The sequence below is a fragment of the Harmonia axyridis genome, chromosome 4 (genome assembly GCF_914767665.1).
Source record: "Harmonia axyridis chromosome 4, icHarAxyr1.1, whole genome shotgun sequence".
NCBI lineage: Eukaryota > Metazoa > Arthropoda > Insecta > Coleoptera > Coccinellidae > Harmonia > Harmonia axyridis.
Window position 1 is genome coordinate 39,622,778 of NC_059504.1, and position 16,951 is coordinate 39,639,728.

A 16,951-nucleotide genomic window follows, 5' to 3' on the forward strand; every position below is an offset into this window, starting at 1 on the left:
GTTTCTCAATATTCAGATTTTCTGTCCTCAAGTTTTCGCTAAATTGTTTTTTTTCTATTTGAATCTTTGAATCCTCCTATGAAAATTTCAGAGGGATAACATTTTTTTTGTTCTTGAACGATTTCAATATAGTTTATTGTTGGATATAATAAACCATAATAGAAATCAATCGAAATTATCGGAATTGTTGGATTAATTCCACTGATATTAAATATATATTGACAGGTAATGAATACATTATTATCACAATTAATTCCATCAGTAGAGTGCATACGGACATTGATTTCGATAACTGATCCAATTCATTGTCGGCTGAATATTAATTTTGAATTTCCTGTCCGATTCGGAATAAAAATATCATCATTATCGTTCATGAAAATTAATGTTTCAACTATTTCTTTAAGAGAATATTTGCGTTAGTGGTCAAACAATTCTATGGTAAAAAGTGTCAGACTTTTTCGTGAAAGTCAAAATTCATAATATTCAATGCCGGCTGTTTACTCGCTTGCAATTTGCTCTGCGAATTCATGCCGTGATTCTTTGCGTTAATTAAGCATCGAAGGGTGTTCCAAATTCGATGCCAACTGAGAGAATCTCGAGAACTATAAGGCTTAACGAAAAAATCGACCCCCAGGTCTCTTTTTTTGAAATAATAAGATATCAGAATGCTGATCTGTTTCTGAAAAAAGGCAGTTTCAATTATTTCGCTATATCTTGGTTTCAGTTCAAGATATTAGAAAAAATTTTTTTCAGTAATTTTATGGTTTATATGATTCTCATAACAAATCATAGAATTCATTTACCGTTTTAGAAATATAGAGGAGAATTGGTGTTTTTGAAATCGGTCATCCTACATATTACCTCATCACGATTAGGTATACAAAAGACATAAAATGAATTGAATCTGTGAAAAAAAAGAAAATAATTATTTATAAGGTGTCCTATTTCCAAAGTCGTAGAACTCAATATCTTTGAAATGGCTGACATTTTTGAAAAACTGTCCCATTTAAAACGAAATCTATAAAACAATAGAAATTACTGAAAAAAAATTTGAGAATTTTTGAGCAAAAACCAAGATATGGCAAAATATTTGAAACAGACATTTTTCAGGAACGCCCTGATGTAACTCGAGAACGAATCAAGATATCAATTATGTGCTTTCTGATATCTACAGTCATCAAGAAAAAACATGTTTCTCTTTGATCGACAGCAAATATTGATTTTGCAGACACATATAAATCAACAAAGTATTACTTTTCCTGTCTGTTCTGTAGGCAGCAAAGTGTTACTACTGTCTATGATATAAATATATCCGATATTTTTCCAAAAACAGTCAGATATTTCATAAATTGTCAAACTATAATTATCATGGACATATACATTTCCATAGAATCCAACCATTTCAAAAATTGCGATTTTCATCATATTTCGTTTGAATTTATCACTACAGGAAAAATAAAAAGATTGTGGGAATTGTAATATTTTGCAAATACGATATCCTACATGTATCATTATAAACAATCGAAGAAAAAATAATGTGTTCAACTCGGCAGCAAAGTAGATTGACTGCCTTGCCTTGGCTGAATTCCTAGCCTCGCTACGCTCCTCTATGAACTATCAGTCGCGGCAGTCAATATACTACTTTACTACCTAGTAAAACAAATAACTATTCTCTATGTTTTATAGTTCTCGATTTGCTTTCAGTGAGCATCTCCATACTCGCACAGAAATTAGGAGATCACATTTTTCCTTTGAAAACCAAAAGTCTGAGTCTTGAAAGTCTTGAGTCTTCGAATAAATAGTAATATTGCTAACTCGTCTAAGATCATTCTTAGCTTTTGAAAGGCTTAGGAAAGACTAAAAGAAAGTAAAAATAAATAAACTTTTCGTCCAAGTAATGAACAGCATTTAAACGAGTTGCACGAGCAAGGAACATAATACGTAATGATTGAATAAGTAAAAAGATATCCACTCGTTTCAAGTTCAAAAGACAAGGTAACAGCAAAATATCGTATTTTTACGAGTGGCACCCTATCAAGAATTTTCAAACGGCCTTGTCGTCCCAAACCGAGCAATCCACTCGAAGGCAAATTCGCTCTGTTCTTCATCGATATCAAAGAGAAAACCACGGAAGGAACAGAAAAAGCCAAACATCGTTTGGCGAGGTCCAGCAACAGCATCCAAAGACGTATAAAATGTGAACCGATTCGTGAATACCGAACGATTCCGATAAGAGCGGGAATTGCCAGGCACTTGTGGACATAAAGGATCAACTGACCTGCACGTAATGCTTCCATGTTCACAGAGGGATAGGATATTGCGTAAGGATAACCGCCCTCCTTACGCAACGTCTTTGGTTTCCTTCGAGGTCTGTACTTGTAGTCGGGATGTTCCTTCATATGCATCGCCCTGAGTCTTTTTGCCTCGTCGATGAAGGGTCGCTTGTCATCTTCGGAGAGTGTTTTCCATTCAGCTCCTGCAAAAGAAATGTTTATTGTGAATATTTGTTTGTGAATGGTGAATATTGATGAAATATTGAATCGAAAGGATCTAAAGAGTTTTCCAATAGGAGGTTTCATTTTGTATAGCTCGCTATCAAGGCAGCTGTCACTTTTGAACAGTGGCGACGCTGGCAGGGGGGCTAAAATTCTGCTGGCCCTCCCAAAATGTGACATACTTAAGCTAAAAAATTAGCAGAACTATAGTTTCGCTTTATTTTGGCACCCCAAAAAAAACTGGCCCCCTCTTGGCCACTCCTGTTTTTGAAAGCTGGCATCGTCACTGCTTTTGAAGCTGTCTCCTTTTGATATTTGACAATCAAAAACTACGCCATAACTAAAAATTCAATGATACTACTAAAATGGTGAAAATTTTGCAGTCACAGTTCGCAAAACTAAAGCACTATTGGGCCGTGGTGAAGCACCTTCTCAGCCAGCAATAGTGAAACTGGTAAAGAAATTTAAGCTGTTGGTTAGTGATGTGAAGAATCGCGAAACCGTCTACATCACTGAAGAACAACTGAAAATATTGCTGATGTACCCCATAGTGGCATAGTGTGGATGAAAACCCAGGTTTGTCGATTTCTGGTCGATCTTGGCAATAAGACATCCATAGACGACATCCATTATACCATATTTTGCATAAAGGGTTAGGTCTTAAGGCTTTTAAAATTCAGTTAGCACAAGAACTCGAGCCGGTCAATCACCAGTAACGTTGTATATTCGATATTGGATACTCGAAATACATAAAAGTGTCTAGGATTTTCATGAAATGAGGCTCATTTTCACCTTGAATGTTGATAAACAGAATTGTCGGATTTGGAGCTTGGAAAATCCAAGAATGATTGTTGAGAAGCCTCTCCATCCTCAACGTCACTGTTTGGCGTGGTTTTTGGGCTGATTAGAACTTGCTTATTCGAAAAGGCTGCTGCAACTGTTGAGGTGAACGAATTGATCTACCGAGCTATGAGTAATAATTTTTCATGGCACAGGGGAAAATAACGAAACAATCGCAATTACCTTTACACTTTTTTCTTTGGGGCCACGTGAAAAATAATGTCTAGGCCAATGCTCCACACTCGATTCAAGAACTTAAAAATGAAATTTGTAGACTACTGCCCCAAATGTTCGAATTGGTCATGGAAAAATTCATGAAGAGTATGGATCTGCAACCGTGCAACGTGAAAGCCACTTGGCTTATGTCGTTTTCCACCGTTCTTGGTTAATTTCTTCCAAAATGTCCTGTTTTTATTTTTTTTCATATGAAACCTCTTATTCGAAATCCTTTTTCATATGATTTTGTTGTCTACTTTGAAAGTGCAGTGTTACACATGAAGGATACAGCCATTTGCAAAATATTCGAAAAGTGGATACAAATAGATACTTTGTTTATTGAATTATTGACATTTTTAGAAAAACAAGAATATCTAAAATTGTCTAACATCTTTGACAAGATTCGATAAGGTAAGCGTGAAACCATTGGGCCAATTTTTCCAGTAACCAATTTAACCGAAACTGAAGTCTTACCCTCGAAATTAGTTACTGACTTTATTCTCTTGAAAATTATAATGTTGATGAGTCTGTGATGAATATATTTTCAAATTAAATATAGATGGTTTATGAACATTTTTCCCATGGGTGGTTACATTTCACGAAATAGTCCCCAATAGGCCTAGCCTCAGCTCCAATTTATTTATAATAATAATGATAATCTCTATTTGAGATCACCTATATATGTGAAAATTGGCTCTGATTGCAATATCCAAATAATAGAAAAATCAAAACTGATGAGTGAAGACACATTGAGAGACTAACAAATTGTTTCTGGTATAAAATTGTGTTATTCTCATTCCATTACAAAATACCTTTCATAAGCCAGTTTTATGTCAAAATACCAAGAATTGACATATAGAATTTGTATTATTCTTCCAAATTGGTTTCATTCCCTCGGAAATTTCAGAAATAATAAACTCAATTATTAATGATATCATTTTTCAGATGATTTTTTAGTTATCAACACAACATTATATTTCTAAGCATTGGAAACATAAAAAATTAATTGAAGCCAGAAATTCCCTTCTTTGGTATAGAATTGAATGGATTCATTATCACATATCTGATCTTCCATAGAATTGAACATTTTCAGTGATATGGCACAAGAAATTCAAACTTCAATGCAAAGATTTAATATGAAACAGATGTACCAACTTAAATGAGCAAATTTGACAACCTGCTTCCTATCAATGAATATCTCCGTTTGTGCTTTACTCAAATTTTCTGTTACTTAATTTCGAGCAAATCAACCCACGAAAGGTTTCCATTTTATTCGAATTACATTTTTTGTCTTGAATTAAAATAGGTACACTTCCGGACTCCCTCTTTCCCTGAGTCTATCACACAAGCTGCACCGGGATCCAAACAGGTATTCTCGAATCCTTGAACAATAGTCGAAAATTGAGCTTTATCCAAAACCCATGCATATAATGAACACGTGAAAGGTGTCAAATGGATCTAGCAACAAAAAGAAACCAGAGGCTCATTGTTAGGTTTCTGCAAGATGTTTGTGTCCAGTATTGGAAATGCCCACTCTGTAATTGTGGCCAACAAAGGGCAGTGACAAGGGAAGAGAGAGGATATCGAGGCAGAATAGCTTAAAATCAGTTATATTTTCCTATAGATTCGCAGTCGAAACTGCCCCTTTATACGAAACAAACACTTGGAATTAGACAATGGATACAGCGACGTCTTTTTAGGTGGCGTTGTTTGGCCTCATTGTTCGAGGAAGAGATACTTCAGTTACATCATTTCAAAGAGATTGCTTTATCTTACTCAGCGCCACAATGGCCTGAGTACGGAAAATCGGAAAAGTTCCTTTTGCGAAATTGCTTTTCGTTGGAGACTCAATACGCGATTCAACTGGAAATAATGAAGATTATTCGAGATGGATTTTTCCATTCTAGAATACGCCAAGAGTTTCAATTTAATTCGATATTGATTGAACCGGCTGAATGGAGGCTTTTATTCGTTTCTTCTCTCTGCAGTTCCTATATTTTCTCGAAGGAAATATGGTTGTTTGGTGGTCTATTTTGCTGAATGGCGTTAGAAGGGATCGCGCAAAAATGGTCTACTTTGCTTTTGTGAAGATAAAGGAATTTTTCAACAAATTGGGCAGTAATGATTATTATAATCACACTCTTACCACATGATCTGTACAAGAAGTTGAAGAACGTTCAGATAACGATGTTGTCATTTTCGGAAATTAAAAGTTACTGAAACAGTTGCAGTTGGTGTTGGAGTAACATTTAACTACAGTTACTATAACAGTTTCGATTACTGAAACAGTTACTGTTAATATTACGGCATCTTTTAGTATCTGAAGATGACAATATGGCTGTCGAAAAGTTCTTGAACGTAAGTGAGGATTCTGTGGATCAGAAAGTGATTACTAGAACTTCAGACTTCAGTTCATTGCTTCGATCATCCTGCTCAATGGCAATAGCAAAATATGAAGATTATTGTTTAAAAAGTGTGTAGGTACAAAATAAATCACTGTGCATTCTGATACCTCATAAAAATATTGATCTATGTTGATATTTCATCAGTATGAAAATTTGGTAATGAAATGTTCTGTTTATGTATCAACGGAAAATGGATAAGTTAGACTCCATTTGTAATCAAATTTGTTCTATAATGTGTACATTATAGCCAACTCTACTATTTGATTGAACTTGATTTTGTCATTGACAATAAACTAGGAGTATTCAGTATAAATTTCCACAAATGAATTTACTGTTTCCTTAGACTCGATTAATTTGTTTTCACATTTAAACAATTATGGCCTTCTTGAAGGTATGTCAATGCAATGATCTAGGATGAATTAATTCAATAACAAACGAATAAAGTATTCTCAATCACATAAAAATTTGTCTAGTATGTACCTAGTGGTATGTTTCGATGTTAGCTTGGATAACCTGAAGAAGAATACAGTATATTCGATAGCAGAAGTCTTTAGCCGGATTTTCAGATCTTGATTGTTGTCATTATGATGGGACTGTTTTGTGAAGACTTTTTTAAACATGGGCTTCGAGTGTGATCTGAATTCTTCAAAATAGAATGTTGATTTCAATGAAGTATCTTCATATTACCAGAGCTGAGCCAAAGATCAAATTTAATTTGATCTTTTCAAGTAATACTTGAAAACGGCGCCGACGCTTTGTAAATGGTGTTTTTTTAGAGCTATAGAACTTTAAATTGCAATAAAACAACGATGGATTATTCGATTGATATGAATTTTATTTATCCGCAAGATAATCTTGTGGCATTACATTTTAAATATGATTTCTGGCATACGACCGCCACGGCTGGCTCGGATGTAGTCCAATCTGGACGTCCAATTTTCGATGACTTTTTCCAACATTTGTGACCGTATATCGGCAATAACACGGCGAATGTTGTCTCCCAAATGGTCAAGGGTTTGTGGCTTATCCGCATAGACCAATGACTTTACATAGCCCCACAGAAAGTAGTCTAGCGATGTTAAATCACAACATCTTGGAGGCCAATTCACAGGTCCAAAACGTGAAATCAGGCGGTCACCAAACGTGTCTTTCAATAAATCGATTGTGGCACGAGCTGTGTGACATGTTGCGGCGTCTTGTTGGAACCACATCTCCTGGACATCATGGTTGTTCAATTCAGGAATGAAAAAGTTAGTAATCATGGCTCTATACCGATCATCGTTTTTGAAGAAGTACGGACCAATGATTCCACCAGCCCATAAAGCGCACCAAACAGTCAGTTTTTCTGGATGTAACAGTGTTTCGACATACACTTGAGGATTATCTTTACTCCAAATGCGGCAGTTTTGTTTGTTGACGTAGCCAGAAGTGCGCTTCATCGCTAATGGACGTAGTGCGCAATACGTATTCCGCACAGAACCATTATTTTCGAAATAAAATTGTACTATTTGCAAGCGTTGTTCAGGCGTGAGTCTATTCGTGATGAATTGCCAAACCAAACTGAGAATAAATCACTTGACAGCTTTTAAATCGGTCGCCATCTTGAACAGTAATGCCAACTTAAAGTTATATACCTCGAAAAAAAACACCCTATACGAGAAAATATGAAAAATACTTTCATCTTCCAAATCAGCCAAATATTCATTAATGAGCATTCAAGTTATATTTTAGAGTTGGGTTCTTCGAATTCCTGGTATTTTTATGGAATGTAATGTTCAAAATAAAGGAACTGTAAGATGTGGATAGAATTTCATGTTCGGAGAAAATGCATCACACCAAGGAAAAGCTATATTCCAAAAATCATTTCCTTCGATGGGTCCATTTACGAGATATAGCCGAAAATAACATTTTTTCATCGATTTTCAACAGCCTGTATCTTTTTAACTGGGCCTTAAATATGATAAAGGAAAAAACTATTTCTTTTGACTAGGAATCTTCGGTTGAAATATATGTACAAGTCGAAGATTCACCCTGTAAAGCTATATACATTTATGTGGTCCTTTAAGGGCGCAATATGCACATGAAAGAAGGGGCGCTCCAAAACTCTTGAATTCACGTCCATGCAATCCCAATTTTCCTCATTTCAAAATCGTATTGTAAAAACTGCAGTGCTTTTGTCTCAATAATTTCTATTGACGAACTTTTCAATATAAAAGTCATGCAAAATTGAATAGGTGTTAATAATATCCAAGATCTTCGATAATTGGGAAAACCTACCTACTCAATAATTAATCGAGTTTTCCCCCTCAAGTATCGATTCAACTTTCACCAATCTAGCGCAATGACTCACACAAACAGAATTCCTTTGTCGATCCACACAAGAATAAATCACGCGAAACATAAACGATGATTAAATGATGGGATCGCAACCATCATTTTAACATCAGAAATAATAATTACTGAATCAAGGGACCTAACGAGTCGCCCCAAACACAAACCTACAAATAGAGATGAAGGATAACAATCAGCGGAATAACACTTAAAGAAAATGACACATCAATTTCGTTTCAAAGAACGCCTTTTGCCTTTTAATACAGTAATATTGATTCGATAAGATCTCCACCTGCCACACAAAAGTCGACCCGTAGTCTTAGAAAAAGAGGAATCTAGCACGTCTGGGATAATGACGGAATTATCATTCTTGCTCTAATTGGTGAGGAACCCCGAGTCTGCAGGGTAGGCGCTCCGTGGTGTTTATCTTCGGAGGAAATTAGACCGCGTTCTAAAATTTTTGTTTGACGATGGGCGCCACATGTTTTGTTTATTCTGAAGAATGCGTTTGTTGGGGTTGATGCGTAAAAGATATTTGACGACAATTAGTATGTGTCATCTACTTCTGTCAATAGGTAAGGACAACAGGTCGTAATAATGTTTCCTGTGGGCAAATATGGAGAATGCGTTAGTGGATATCTGAATTGGGACCATTCTGGTCGGTGCAAACAATCTGTTTCTTGAATAAATTATCGGATTCTATGAATACTAGTGAATGGGTTTTCAAAAGAAGTTTGTTGAGCATTAGAATATTTGTGAGCAGTAGAATCACAGTAGCAGACACAATTTTTAGTTAAATAAGGTATTGATTAGTTTTATAATCATTTGCACACCTTTCAAATAATAGAATATTTTTTCTTCTAACTCATTTCGCGTCATGTGCATTCTAGGTAGGGATTCACGACTTGACTCAAGCTCAAGATCAAGTAGCTTGATCTTGACTTCAAATCAACTCAAGTTGAAGTCAAGTAGTATAGGTTTTCAATGTCAGGTCAAGTATTAATTCATTAAGTAGTAGTAGACTTAATATTGTAAACTTCAATTGACTTGAATTTGAGTTGACTTCAAGGCGAGCTCAAACTTTGAGCTCACTTTAAGTCGAGCTCAAGCTACTTGAGCGTGAGCAAAGAGCTTGAACATCAAGCCAAGACGTGAATCCCTATTTCTAGAGCTCATCATTCATGCGCATATTGCGTGTTTAGAGGAAAATTTATAGGTACGAGAATAAAACGACCTATGCCCATTGCTAAGACTTATCAGAAGATTTCGTTAGAGTCGATGACACCCTATTGGCAAAATTGGAAAATATGGAATAGTAGGAATTGCACTGAAGCTTATTCGATATCATTGACATCTGAATCAAAGCACGTCGAGATAGGTGTCCCACAAGGATCCATTCTGGCCTATGGGTCCTTTGCTGTATATTTCAATATGTGGTAATACAAGTATTCGATCCCAGGACTCCATCATACTTGCTAAGATAGATGAAAAATTCATTTATGACAATTTTCCAGGAATGATCTTTTGAATCTGATAAGGTTGGTACTCAAATTCTAATCGTAACCAATTCATTATCGAAATAAAACAATTTGATTAATTCTGTTACTTATTACAAATACCAACTTGATGAAACTTTGGGAGTTTATTAAAATATGTACCTATATGATTATCTCTGATTTTTTCGGCACAAGTTATTTGCGCTAATTTCCGGTCAATATTTCTGAAAATACACTAAAAGCTTGCTAAGTTTCCATAGAAACTAAGGATGGCTGTATACCTATCCAATCCAAAAGGGGTTTTCTATGTGAAATATTGTTGCAAATAACTGCGACCAACTTCGGTACTCTAATATTAAATTTTGATTTGGTCAAGAGGAAAGTTGATTTTACGAATCACTATACCGTTTTTCTCTGAAAATTAGGCTTGATTGCCATTTTGTTAATTTGTTTTTTTTTTTTTTGCTTACAACTTACTATGTACCTGTAATGAGGTCATTCTATATCAAAACTCAGAGTGTTCCGTAGTCATGATTTTTTGGAATCCCCAAAATACCAACAAGGTTCCATGGTGTAATGGTTAGCACTCTGGACTTTGAATCCAGCGATCCGAGTTCAAATCTCGGTGGAACCTACCTTTTTTTGGGGATCACAAACAAGTTCGGTTATAAATACTGCTTTGGAATCGAGTATATTATATTATGTATATGCGTTGTATAAATGAATAGATATGAATTTTTCTGTTCATATATTTCTTTCATTTTTAAAGATTCAACAAACTCTATTGCATTGGTTAGGTTTGAAAGGTAATCAATTCATGATGTGCGAAGTGCACATCTTTTAATGATACTAAATTTATATAAATAGTTGACCTAGCGCTAGCAAGGTCGTTAACCGACTATGACTTACATATTCTAATCGGTTTCTTAATATGTATAATATGGAAATCGCTATTTTGGTAATTTCAGAATTTCTCTCACAGTACCTATACTATAGAATACGAAATATCCAACAAATAATCAATGTATACATATACAATTTGCATATGTTCAAGATAATTCAAGACAACTAAGTTTTCTCACAAATAAAACATTTGCTCTTAGGGATCAGATTTTCCCTATAAATTCCGACACGTTTTCCGCATTATAATATGAAGTAGTGAGTTTTTGAATAAACTATGATTAAAATGAGCCTTGTTCACAGGTAATATGCATGCTTTTCTATATTTCAATGGAATTTTATTGAAATTAATAGAATATTTCCATTAATATCGTTTTGTAATGTTTACATTAAAAAAGAATGTTGTTTCGTGTATCACAATTTTAACAAATAAATCCGTGACAGGAGAGTCCCGAGTACCAACATATAATAATGAAAATAACCATGAAATCTGTGTAAAAATGAGATATTCCCGAACGATTTTGATCTACAAGGTATATGGCAGAATGAACGAATTTTACACAGAATTGGAGGAATATTCCAATCGTTCTGTGGAGGTTATATAATGTATGTACTTTATTTCAATATTTTGAACAAACTACTTGTAAACCCGCGATCGACTTCACACTACTAATCGTTTTCTCAAAATGAAGATGATAATGATTTGAAATTTGAATTAAACAGACCCAGAGAGAATTGTTTGAAAGTTCCTACCTCAAATTTTCTAGTTGTGTTCTTCGATGCTGAAGATGATGCTTCAGAAGTAATATCGGAGATGAAGGCTTAAAAGGAGCATTCACTCACAATATCTCAACTTGATCTATTTAAACTGATGAAAATAAACACTTATTGGTTCAGATAATGATGAAAGATTAATTATTCTATTATTATATAAATATTTCAACGATTTTGAAGGTTATGATTTGTGCAGGAAAAAACTGTAAACAACTTCTTTCATGTTAGCGAGAGCAATTGATTGATTGTTCAACATATGTATTATTCTGTCGAATTTCACGTCGCTGGTTAAGGATATGATGCCAGGTCATTCAGTTTTGATGCGAACTAACAAAGATTATTGAATTTTTTCGATCAGTCTGTTACTGGAAGTCTGGTTGAAAAAATACTGAATGCACTTTGTTGTAAAACGAAGCTAACTGTAGAAATAAGAAGGTTAAAAATTCGCGTCTTCTGATGGAACAAAAATCTTCTTTCAGAAACAGAATGTCTTCTGTTAAAGCAAGAGAAACGCCAACAATGGGCCGATTCGCGAATTGTAGGAGGGAAAACATATCAGTCCCTCCGTTCATTCGAAACCTGCAAGAATCAACGGAACTATTGAGAGCTCATCGTCTCAACAATCACCTCCAAGTCGATTGCGACAATGGGGGAAGAAGCAAACGAAGGGAAGAGCATTAAATTTATCTCCTGAACGTAAATGAAATTCAGCAAGTGAACAAAAGGACCTCATCATGCCTTGTAATTAATTCTTATCTCGCTCCAGGAGGCAGTCACAAAGGGCCTACAGTAGTTCCATACAAAGTTTCAGACACAAAATGACAAAACATAGAACAAAAAGCCAGTGTAATGTAATACAGCGCTTCTATTGGACGATCCGATCGCTTGCTCTTTTGTTGCCGCCAATGGCGACGGAACAGGTGCAAGCTTCCGGTATAATGGAGCTACGTCCCGATGTTTCTAAGGAAACAAACGAATTTCAAGTCGGATTTTATCTACCCCCGGTCTGCTCGGCGCAATCCAAGATGAGATGTTACGCGAGAACGTCAAGGATGACTTCGGGAATGTTGAATTCAACATAAATGAATAATTTTGCATAACTCGCTCAGACCAATTCATGAAAGAAGAAGAAAAATTCGAAACAATAGTCTGTCGTCAATAGATTGCAACGATATTCCACACATTTGAATCGTCTTACATCACGATGGGACTATTCACTTGTTTATTCACTTGTACTATACTGTACTTATTCTTTTTACAGCGTGTTAGGTAAACATACAGCAAAAATCAGAGGTTTTTCTATGGACTATTTTAAGAGGGGTCTATACCCTATATTCAGCGATCAGTTCAAAAATTGATACGCTTTATATTACCCTAGGGATTATCGATTTTTATGAGGTTTTCACTATTATTTATTTTGAACAATTTGTCATTGCGGAAAGTTCTCATTTATTTATTTTTGTTGGGATGGAAAAAAAAGAATTAGATGAGTTTTTTATTGACGAATGAATATATGCCTGATATAACTTTCCGAACAAACATTTATTTTTTTATGAATTCTCACATAAAAATATCATAAAAAAAGTCTTGTCAAAGGCCAAAAAAACGGTTCATCTAAAATTAAAAAGACTTAGAAACGTATTTTGAATTCTTGCATGTGATAAAAAAAAGACGGTGAATCAGAGGAAATTTGAGATTGTTTCACTGATTCTGAAAAGTGGGTGCCTCAAAAACGCTGAAAAGAGAGGAGTAGTTAAACATTGGCAGATCAGAAGAATGCCACGTGGTATAATCCCATCTTACGAATATTTTACCCTTGATGATTTTTGAAAATGCGCCATTTCCCGCAATTGTTGTAGGTTAAGCAATTTTAAATGTGTTTTAAGTAATGAATTTTTATTTGTTGAAAATTTGTTTTGTCCTATATTTCCGCCACAAAGCTCTTTTTCGAAAATAATCAAAGAATATGTCTACCTAACACTCTCTATAAACTTCAGGATTAAGTTTGACGTTATAATTTTTACATTTTTCTAACATTTCTGATAATATGATGAAGGTTTATCCCTCCCTTTTATGGTTAGCTTACTGTGTAGTAGAACGTTTGTTCAAATACTCTAATATATTTTGGAATCGTTTTGTTTCTTAGGACTTATGTACCTATTTATCGGCCATATTATTATATGAGAATCTCAACAGGAGAGAAAATTGATTTTTGAGTTCGTAATTTCTTCAATAACCCGTTTTTTGTTAGCATGTTGATACCTGGAATACAAAACTTCTTTCATGTTTATTGTTTTGTGGATCTTAATTTTCCGTTATAAATTTTTTGTAAAAACACGAGAACAATTATAAAATGAATTTTTTTTTGTTTTCTTTCAAATATTTGTTCTTTTCTTTAACTCTCTTCTGGTGTTATTGGAACACTCCGATCATTCTTTCACTGGGATGTAAAGGTATCATTCTTCTACTGAGAAAATTCGATAATTTAGCCACTGAGACAAGAAGTTGTGAATCATTTTTCCATCAAGAATGTCTTGATATTTAGGCAATTTGACAAAATCTGTGAATCTTCGATTTTTCTGTAAATATTAAGCTAATTACCAATCTTTTATGAGTGGAACGAATCGATTTTTTATATATTCTATTTTAATAACTTTTAAAATCTTAACAAGAAAAGTTTGTTGTCAGGTTATTCAAACGCTTGTGAAAATTAGAAATATATTCTCTGCACGAGAAATATTGTCACTCATAAGGAGTGCCAGCCGCCAGGACCGGCATACCGGACATTTTGCTGGGACGCAAAGTCAGTTAATAAAACAAGACTTTTTGGCACAAAATGTTTTTTTAGTGAATATACCAATCATTGTAGTGAAATAAAAAATTGCCAACAGCCAATTTTATTGAAATCGAATAGGCGCCCTCAACTAGTTATGAAAATACAATTAGGTACTAAAATACATCTTTAAGAGCTACGTTGATTTTTTACTATAGACTTATAGAACGTCATGATTTCCTTTGATAAATTTGAAATGGTGCTTTCAAGTTAAAAAAAAACGACGTCATGTGAAATTGAAAAGATGCCTGAGATGAATAACAGAGGTCCTCCAAAGAAAATTGAGATAAATCAGGCAAAGCAGGCCTGAAATTTTATTGCGCTTTAAAATATAGTGGGCACAGTCCAAGTACACAAATGCATAATAAATACATGAGGTGCATATCTAAACACTCCAAAACCGAGGAGGCCGTGAAACAGCAGCTGTTCGCCGTCACTTGTCGATCAGGGCCTTCCTAGATGATCTGAATATGAATACGAATAAAGCATACCATCCCCGTTACATAAACAGACAGCCACAATGTGTTATGATACGTATATGGCTTTATATTGCTATTTAGGGTGGAAAATCCATACGGAAAGTGACATTTACAGGATACATGTATGATGGATCTATTCATATGATAAGTTGGGTGTTTAAAAGTGTTTTAAAATTCATACGGAGCTTCATGAAGTTTGGCGGATGGCGTCTGTTCGATGAGAATATTATTTTGCGATGGCCGGACAGGTATTGTTCGGGTTTATGAACTCTATTCATAAATTAAATGAGGTTTTTATCATCATATCATTTGCTATTCAAAGAGACATAGGCAGAAAGTAAATAGGGAAAAATTGAATTGAACAAAAAGTAATTCTGACTCTGACATTCAGAACATTTGGTTCGTTACATTACCAATTGTTGTTATTTTGGAGCGCTCGATCCCCAAACAATTTCAAGCTTCATACCTACACAATTTCATATTGATCGCACATCCAGAAACATAAAGTTCAAAAACATTATCGAAATATTAATATAATTGTGTGATAATAGGACCGATCGGGTTGAAACTTTACGTGTATATTTTTATAAAATAAAAATTGCTTGAAGAGAATGTTGCTGTCGATCACCTCACCAGAACCATAGAAAATTGAAGCAAATTATCGAAAAATAATATCCAATATTTCCGTAACAACAGCTTCACTAGGTTAAAATTGAAATTACTATGTAAAATATCACCAGATTAGTCTTCAAGGGAAGGCGCATGAAAAGGCGCTCAAAAGGTCCTGAGACCAAGTCAACGTGTCTCTCTTCGATTCTGATCGCTCATATGGTATGAGGTTCAAGAGGGAACACCACCACTTGACTGATCAGTTCAAAACGAAATTATTGATTTTCCCCTTACAACCACCGATTTTTATATGGTTTTCATAGGTATAATTTGCTTAAACAATAATCTTCATTGTAGAATGACAATATTTTTAATTTGCGAATGAAGAAAATGTTTTCGTTTTTCGCAAAAGAATTAATGATATGTTCAATGTACAAAGCACTAATATATTTTCAAAATATTCGTGGAAGAAACCTACAAAAAATCATCACAAAAGAGTTAAAACTATCATTTTGTGAAAAAAATAAATGACCGTCGTACAGTGCTGCCCTCAACTTATAAGCTTCGTAAAGAGAAATATGATAAAGTGAATGTACAACTTCGTAAACCGCACAAAGTTTGATCATCGCAGGAGCTACATAGATCAAATGTTCGACTGATACCCGGAAAGCCACAAGGTGGTAATCCCTCTAAGTTATCCTGTAGGGATAAATCTTCCTTCTATTTTTTATAACATACTGTTTCTGTATGAAATATGATTTTGCTCGATGAAACTAATTATAGTAAATACTCTTAAACAGTTGTGGTGACTTGAAACCACTTCAAAAAATTCAAATATTCTGGCTAATATCCACCAAGCATATATATTTGTTGTTGTTGTGGAGGGTAATGAACAAGTTTGTGGGAACAAGATTGCTTGCTATTTGAGTTCAATATTCGCATTCCGTGTGCATTAACTACGGATAAATAAGATTCCATTTAATATCTTGATAAAGCTGAATAAATATCGACAATTGTAATAAGCAAGATTTATTCAGAATCGATTAGAGGATTAACTGTTGATGCAAAATTCATACTAGGCATCAAATGTCAGAGAATCAAGTCGAACAAAACTTGGATGCTAGGAGACTAAAGGATTCAATAATTAATTGAAGAAGTATGAACCATTCTGTCTCATCATTCTGTCAATATTATTAAAAAGACTACGTGTGAGCTGATGAAGAAAGGGAACATCACAATTTGGATCTATGGATCAGACAGGAAGACGTAAGCCAAATGCTTTCTCTCTCGAAACGGTGGAATTAAATGACAAGATGCTTGAGGATCCTGAATGGTTCAAAATAGTATTATTATTATTAACTATAGCAGCAGTAGTAGGTAAAGAATCAATCTACTCAATCGAGTCATGAGTTAACCATCTAGAAGCCAAATAAAAATCAATGAAAATTCAGTAGAGGATATAAAATAACAAACAGAACTAATGAAAGATCAAGAGATCATTCATTTCTAAATATCTGAGAGATATTTTCGAGAACAATAGATATCTATAAACCGAGATTACCTACATAAGTAT

General features: G+C 34.5%; 1 protein-coding gene and 1 non-coding gene across 2 annotated transcripts in view; one reads left to right on the forward strand and one right to left on the reverse strand.

Moving 5' to 3' along the window:
* LOC123678257 (transcription factor Sox-2-like) overlaps positions 1-16,951 on the reverse strand; it is an 86,107-nt gene that overhangs the window by 54,152 nt on the left and 15,004 nt on the right. The window contains exon 3 of the mRNA XM_045615168.1: positions 2,279-2,476. Within this exon, the coding sequence (XP_045471124.1) occupies positions 2,279-2,476 (198 nt within the window). The remainder of the gene's footprint in view (positions 1-2,278; positions 2,477-16,951) is intronic.
* Positions 10,346-10,417, forward strand: Trnaq-uug. Its single transcript has one exon. It is a non-coding gene; the product is annotated as a tRNA-Gln (tRNA).